The sequence below is a fragment of the Mugil cephalus genome, chromosome 13, assembly GCF_022458985.1.
Source record: "Mugil cephalus isolate CIBA_MC_2020 chromosome 13, CIBA_Mcephalus_1.1, whole genome shotgun sequence".
NCBI lineage: Eukaryota > Metazoa > Chordata > Actinopteri > Mugiliformes > Mugilidae > Mugil > Mugil cephalus.
In genome coordinates, this window is record NC_061782.1 from 19,011,043 (window position 1) to 19,018,722 (window position 7,680).

The 7,680-nt window shown below is 41.1% G+C and overlaps 1 protein-coding gene across 2 annotated transcripts; it reads right to left on the reverse strand.

Annotated features, from left to right (window-relative positions):
- Window positions 1-254: 254 nt before the first annotated feature.
- rtkn2 (rhotekin 2) lies at window positions 255-7,316 on the reverse strand. 2 transcript variants are annotated; one of them, XM_047602365.1, is made up of 14 exons: window positions 7,109-7,316; window positions 6,774-6,977; window positions 6,284-6,385; window positions 4,926-5,125; window positions 4,650-4,708; window positions 4,469-4,522; window positions 4,256-4,373; window positions 3,915-4,115; window positions 3,244-3,338; window positions 2,684-2,790; window positions 2,467-2,598; window positions 1,922-2,090; window positions 1,597-1,704; window positions 255-1,301 (listed from the first exon to the last, which is right to left on the reverse strand). In XM_047602365.1, the coding sequence occupies exons 2-14, from the start codon at window positions 6,906-6,908 to the stop codon at window positions 607-609; spliced, it is 2,175 nt and encodes a 724-aa protein (XP_047458321.1). In that variant the 5' UTR covers window positions 6,909-6,977; window positions 7,109-7,316; the 3' UTR covers window positions 255-606. The 2 variants fall into 2 exon arrangements, with proteins under 2 accessions (XP_047458321.1, XP_047458322.1); XM_047602366.1 differs by lacking the exon at window positions 6,284-6,385 and having other exon boundaries at window positions 7,109-7,314.
- Window positions 7,317-7,680: the final 364 nt, after the last annotated feature.

Sequence of the window (7,680 nt, forward strand, 5' to 3'; positions counted from 1 at the left end):
TCCTCTGGGTTGAAGGGGGTGGGGGGGGGGCTTCTGTGGATCAAGCTTGTTCCAGTTCATCCCACAGATACTGGATCAATGAATTTGGAGGCCAAGTCAACACCTTGTGCTGTTTATCATGTTTTTGTTGTTGTTCCTAAACCGTTTGTGTGTCTGTGCCAGGCAGCATCCTGCTGGGGGTGGCTGCTGTCATCAAGGAGTGTCATTACTACGCGGTGGGGGTGCCTGGTCTGGTCTAGGTGGGTGGTACATGACTAAGTAGCATCTATATGAATGCCAAGTCCAAAAGTTTCCTTGCAGAACATATTGTCACAAGACGATCAATGTTATTTACTTCTCCTGTCAGTGGTCATAATGTTGTGGCTGATCAGTGTGAATGATAATGAATAACTTGATTTTACTTGACAAGAAAGATTCCTTTAACCGTTGTTAGACTACACCAACATTCAAGCCCAATCATCACATATCATCACAGATGATGAAGGGTTGTCGTCAAATATATTGTGTGATATGATTTTTATCAATCTCAGTTAAAAAGGATATGTTATAGTTATTTACATTAGTGGTAAGATAGAAATATTAAGCTTAACCTACATAAGATCGAGATTACAACGCTTTAAGGTTCATCCTCTCCCTAAAAGACTTCCTCAGTTTGCTCCGTGGTGCAGGAACAGGACCGTTACTGGCTCTAACAAAACCGTGGTCATCTGTGGACTCAGGGGTCTGGATGTGGTGGTTCTGGTAGTCCAGCTGCTGGAGAGGCGGCTGAGACTGACCCTGCGGGTGCACATCAATGATACCCAGCGGGGCATTTTTCCGGGCTGAGGCTCCTCCAGTATTGTTCCGCTGGAGCTGCTGGATGATGGCAGAAAACTTGGCATCAAGAGACGGTCTGCCTGTTTTGGACCTCGTGGCCGGACGTGACGAGCCGGAGTTCTCCTTCTCCTGGTACGAGGGAGGAGGAGGGCGATGCTGGAGAGGAGGAGGGAGAGGAGGTCTGGCTGGACGGGTAGAAGGTGAGTAAGGCTCTCTGTCAGAAGGAGGGGGTGGAGCGCGTCGCTTTTTGTTGCTGGTGGTAGTAGAGCTGGTGTTGTGGTTGGGGCTTGGACAGGGGGTGGAGGTTTTGCTCTGGGACAGAATACCCTTCTGTACGACCACTGAGTGGGACCCATCAAACAGTGTGGACCAGTTAGGGGCCTCCGTCTCCTCTTCGTGGCCAATAAGGAAGCGGCCATCGGTCTCCTCGATTTTATTGTGGATAATATCTGTGATGCCTTCAAACTTACCCGGTGAATTTATACCTGCAAGTCAGATAGAATTTAACATTTAAATAAAGTCAAACAGACATTGGCACACATTCTTGTACTCTAATTTGCGTGTAAAAGGAATTGTACTTGCATGCATTACCACTGAAATAAAAACCAGGATGCATGCGCAATCGAATGTATTATATTTGACGGCGGTGTCTCATTTGTTGTAAGCACTTGTATCTTATCTTCTTTAGATGAACCCATGCAAATACAAATCCTATAAAACCTTCAACGAGAAACCTCTATCTAACTCACTTCAGCCACTCATTCCAATTATGCTACTCACTGAGGTCGTTGTAAACAGAGTCAGCCTGCTTGGCGAGGAAGAGTGATGGTTTCCGTGGTGACGCGACCTCGATCTTCATTAGCTGGTTGCAGCAGTGCAGCCACTGGCCTGGTCGTAAACAAGGACAGGCATGAGAGACGCTGATAAAGGTTAGAATATCCACTCTTGCTAAGAGGAGCTCGGCTAAATGTATGCATGGCCACCAGTCCAGACTGATGTATGCACCCCACCTTTGCTTTATACGACTGCAAACACACATAAAAGCTTTTATAGAAACATCCAAGTAATCTACAGTACATCTTGTTCACACAAATAGTACACTCACTCTGATCATAGAGGTGCTGGTGGAGGGCATCCAGCCAATCCTCCAGCTCTTCCCTGGTGTCTGTAGTGAAGACAATGGTCTGAGATCCCTCTGGAGTTGGGTTGATGATGGACATAGTCCTGGATTTGTGGCCGGCCGTCTCCTTCTCCATCACACGGATCCGGGTATCCTGCAGAAGTGGAACAAGTGACTTATCAGAAGTTGAAAATGAGTTTGACACCGTACAAACAGCTCTTTGTGAGATACTGCGCTAAAAAAGCACATGCGCTGATGCCACGGAAAAACACATTAAGCAGCAAAATGCCAGAGACGGGAGCAGGATCTCAGTGAGTAATGTGGCATTTTGTATTTTGGTTAGTCTGCAAATGTTTGGGAAAAGGCTAAACTGAGATTTGAATCAATACAAATTTAACGTCGCTTTTAATTTAATGCTCGAGTAAACTCTGCTACCACAATGTTAAATAACTAAATAAAGCAGAATAGTTCATATTACTTTTTATTCTCATGTTCATCAAAAAACCTGATTATTTTTTGTACTTTCTTACCTTATTGATGGGTACGTTCAGGGTCGGCTGCACTTTAGCATCAATTTCTTCTGGGGTGAAGTAACAGGACAAAAAGCCAGCACTCAACACACAGTAAAGGCTGCAGCAGCGGTTTAAGCCCTCCACACTTTGCTGAAAATCACCAGAAAAACAACTAAATTAGGGAACCTGATCCAGGAGCTAGCTATGGAGCTAATGATATCAGCAGTCAACACACCTTCTGGCTCAGGTAGCCAGTCATCATGATCTGCGTCATGCAGGTGGGCTGGGCCACCAAGCGGCAGCAGAGGTTGCCATAAAGTGGAAGCCAAGATGACAACTCCGCTGTAAGGATGAAGAGCAACAGATTTATTTGAAAATGAAGGTGCTTGAAAAGAGAACAAATTAAACCTATTTATTTGATTAGGTAATATATTTCATGTCTGTTCTTGCCATAGGGTTTATTGTTAGAACGGTCATTTAAAAAACTCATAACATGCACCGAGCTCTTGAACACTAATGGTGCAAACACATACAAAAAGTTTGTCCCTGAAATTAAAACTTGATAAGAAAAAGCTGCCTGAGCTTTAGCGTTCTTATCCATTTAATCACTTGGGAAAATGAAAAAAGAATAATCTAAGATAAACTTCAATTACACATTATTTTGTTTAATTTTAGGTTTCAGTTTTCGTGGTGTAAAATGCTGATCAGTACCACAGCAGAGAATCAAATCGTGAGCTAAAGTGAATAATTCCTTTACATCCCCAGATATTAAATTTCCATTGCTTTGTTTCTTACCGCCTTGGAGGACAATGAGGGAGTGAGACTGAAAGCTGCCTTCAGCCTCGGGCAGATTCAGAGTTGTGTAGGCCAGAAGGCTATATTTGGCTCCACTGCAACAGGTAGACACACATACAGAGAATTTAGCATTTCCTGGTTCGACAATAGTGAAATCTATGATAGACTCTGTCCCTTTAACAATAAAATATGCACTTAAGCTATTTTGTTTTTGTAAATGATCTCCTCCTTTAAAGGATCTCATGATCCCAGTGTTTCTCCTACCACTACAGGGTGAGTATCATTTACATACGATGAGCTGAGAGACTAACTTGATGCCCAAATGCTTTTTAGTGAGCTTCTCTCTTCAGATGGAAATAAAAATCTAGTGGAAATATTAAAAGCGATGACTTACATTCAATAAAACTGTTCTATTTACTGGTACAAAAACAGCGATGAATGTCTGAAGGCTAAACATATCAGTATTCATAACCACAAATATTGGTTTAACCTTCATTTTTTTGTGTACACAATAAGTAATAATATTTGTTTATAAAAAAAACCCTTACAAGGCCTGCAGCTGCACCCTTGTTCCAGTAACAAGTCATAATCGAGTTAGTTCCCAACTGCACAAATCTTAAATAGGTATTTAGGGGGCTATAAAGGGTTTTATGGGATAACATAATACATACGAGGGAATTGGGTTGTACTGCAGGAAAGTGTCAGGATCTGGAGCGTCCAGCAGGGAGCAGAGCTTCTTTCCAGCTGTCTTTCCGAAAGAGCTGCGGAGCTTCTTGGCCAGTTTCTTTGGCGTGTTCACCAACGTGAGCTCTTCCTCCAGGGGACAGCTCCACAGCTCCACCTTCAGCTCAAACTGGGGAACTGCTTCTTTGCTATGAGACAAGGCAGGAATGTCAATTCAAAGTTAGCAAACAACCAAGAGAGTTACACCGAAGACATATAAATAATATATATATATATATTTTTGCATATTACTGCACAGCACATGTCAACATTTCATGTAAGTACTTACAAGATGGTGACTCCGTCGAAGCAGATGTCAGTGACGGATCTGTCCACCACCACCATGTCCGTGTCATACACCTCCGAGCCAATCTGCATCAGACAGAACACCGCCACTCGACGAGAGCCTAACATATATGAGAGATTTACAATATGTGTTAATGCTGCAAATAAAACAAGCAAAAGGAAAAGAATGAATATGACCAAAACATCACAAACGTACTCCCTCTGTTATTAAAGTGGTCTGAATCCCTCCACATCAAAGGCAACCGGAGGCCTACATCAGCAGAAACAAGAAATCAAATCATTTAGGTGTTAATTTCATTTTTAACCCAAAAACATTTAAAGTTTGACTTTATTTTGTGTTCAATGCAGAATCTGGATAAAAGTGGAAGCAACCTTACCTGACAATGCAATAGCTGCGTTACAGGGCACACGGTCATCTGAACCTGGATCAGAAAGCCTGTAATACAATTTTGAATGATTTAACATTACAGTTGATGACCATTTTTAATCTGCAGTAAAACAGTAATTTAAATGTAAAACAATCTTTCTAAAATCGACTATATTGTGTCTTAAGTTTTCAAATAATTGTTTTATCACTTTTTCCCCTTTGGAGTTGAACATTGTAAGATATTACAGTTACACTTGAAGAAAAAATGAAGCACCCATCTTCTTACATTCGGGCAGCTCCCATCATGTCCTGCTGTTCTTTTGTCCTCTGCAGCTGAGTGAGATACGACTTGATCCTGGCGTTGCAGGTCAAGAGGTTCTTGGAAGTGTTTAAAACCTGCTCTCTCTTGCTGCAAGCCAGCAGCAGCTTGTAGGCGCCTTCTCGCATTCGCATCTCAAAGTCTAGCTTCTCTTGTATGTTAGTGCTCTTCATGGACAGAATACACATAAAAGAAATTTCACAATTTTCAAATGAATCAGTTTCAAAATACAGAGTGGTAGGTGGACAGTGACTGTGTTGGTAAGTCAAAGAAAATTGGAAAAGTTAGAACGAAGTTTCCCTCGAATTTTAACAGTGGAAACAAGTGATTCAGATAATCTCTCTATATAAAAAACAATGATATCTTTAACAAGACTAACAATACAAACTGTCAGTGTTTTTTTAATAGCACAAACAGAACCAAAGCGTTCAGAGTTTATTGCAAATGACAAATATAGAACAGCATTATTGCACAGTCTTCTCAGGAAATGTGATTCTATCAAGGACTATACTACTATAAATAACCTGAAAGCATTGTGGCAGTGACGCCAATGTCTGTGAGGAAATGATAAATACAAAAAAGTCAGAGGTGGTTCGACAAAGACCAAAATAAAACAATCAGCCATGACATCATCAATGGCTAAGCGAACAACGCAGATAATCTCGCCACCAAGGCACTCAGAGTTGATGTTAAAAGGCAGATTTGAGGGACTTTGACAGAGCCGAATTGTGATGGCTCGGTGGCTGCAGGTCTCGTGGGGTGCACCAGGTCTGCAGTGGTCACTATCAAAAATGGTCCAAGGAAGGAAAAACGTACAAAGACGGGCAAAGCTCATTTAGGCACAATTGCAAAAACGGTTAATGCTGGTTCTGACAGAACGGTGCCAGAACATACAGTTCATCAAATTGTGATTTGTATGGGACTGTGTAGCCACAGATAGGTTGTCCTACACCTACAACAGGCTCACACCAATGATCATTTGCTGGTACATTTCAAAGTAACATCCACATAACTGGCATGTCAGAAGTTTGTTAGTTTTAATGTTTTGGCTGATTAGTCTGCATGCTGGATGAATCTAATGTAGTTATTTTGATGACAAAGATGCGTGGTTGATTCTAGCTAAAATATTAGTGGCCAAATGTGAGTATGATGATGTCTGATATAATCCTGTTCAAGTCAATTACAATACCACCATTTCATTCTGGTAAGAAATGATGGTCTTGGGCGGTTTCAGGGATGCAAACATCACCATTCTCGGTGCTACAATCTAATCTAATCTAATCTAATCTAATCTAATCTAATCTAATCTAATCTAAAATATGCACCTGCAGCTTCCTGGAAATCTGTCGAATGTACAACAAATTCATGTCCTCTACTATCTGCTGGGTGTCATTCAGCAAACTCGGGCATCGTTTCATGCTTTTCGCCTGGAAGAACATTAGTTTAAACGGGGTTAGAGGAAAGACAAAATCCTTAGCAACGTCCAACAATGCAGGGAGCACAAAAAGATCTGGCTGGAGTGAATAAAAGGGGGCGACTCCTCACAGCGAGCTTTGTTCCAGGGGAACTGACAGCCAGCTTGTATTTGAATGCTTGAAAATGACGTTAGCCACTGAGCGAAGCCATTATTTATAAGTATTTATTAGAGCACAATCTATCGACTAGGATAGTGTAATCGTAGCTGTGTGATGTAAAAACTGAATATTAGCTAATTTGCATTAGTATCGCTGGACTTTGTACCCTCCAGCGGTGTCATTACGATTCATCGGTGACGGTTAAACATAAAAATAATCATTATATATCTCGTTGTCATACCTCTGTTTGAAGGAACAACGAACTCTGTCGTATCTTTTTCCGTTTAACCTCCATGGCCACCGCAGAACCTGCCGATAACAACGACCTGCAGCTCCCGTTTCGCTTGTTAGTTTGAACGTCCCGCGGATCCTCCATGTTGTTCGTCCACACGAACGTCCAACGCCCCTCCAACGGACGGGGGTGACTCGATTTGTGTTAACTTATCTGCCGGAATAAAAATATTACCACATAAATCGAAAAATAAGACTATTGAAATTCAAACGGTGAATATATTTAGTAGATTGTTATATTTTGTTTAATGCGGTGCAAAATAAGAGTACAGTTATTTAACTTACCTAATAGTTGAAATTAAAACTTAAATAATATCTCATAGGCGTTTAAAGGTTTAAAACGGACGCAGACGCCGCGTTATAATCAACTGGGGAGAAGGGCGTATACTTCAGATGAAGGAGGTTAAATGTTAAAAATGAACAGAAATATAGGTTACCGTTAAACAAACATGGAGAAAACGCTCCGTGTTTTCTGACGGCACACCCTCACATTTAAACCGAGTGCTCTCACGCCAACAGGGGAGGAACGTCATTGCGTCATCGTGCCGGACAAAACACCACCGTTCTGTTTGATTTTGAATTTGTATCGTATAAATATTGATAAAGCTATCTTACTAGAAATATAATTTTATTTTATACATTTCAAATTACATTTAACCATTTTCAAAATACTATATATGCAACATAAGCATATTATTCTCCGTCTGTATGGCATGGTAGTGGCACTTCACTGTAGGCTTAATGTTTAGAAAAACAACAAAATAAACGTGCACATCAAAAAAATAAAATAAAACAAAAATGCACAAATGATTTCAATCCGTTTCGTTGTAGATTTTTATTAAGGCGATTAAAGTCAC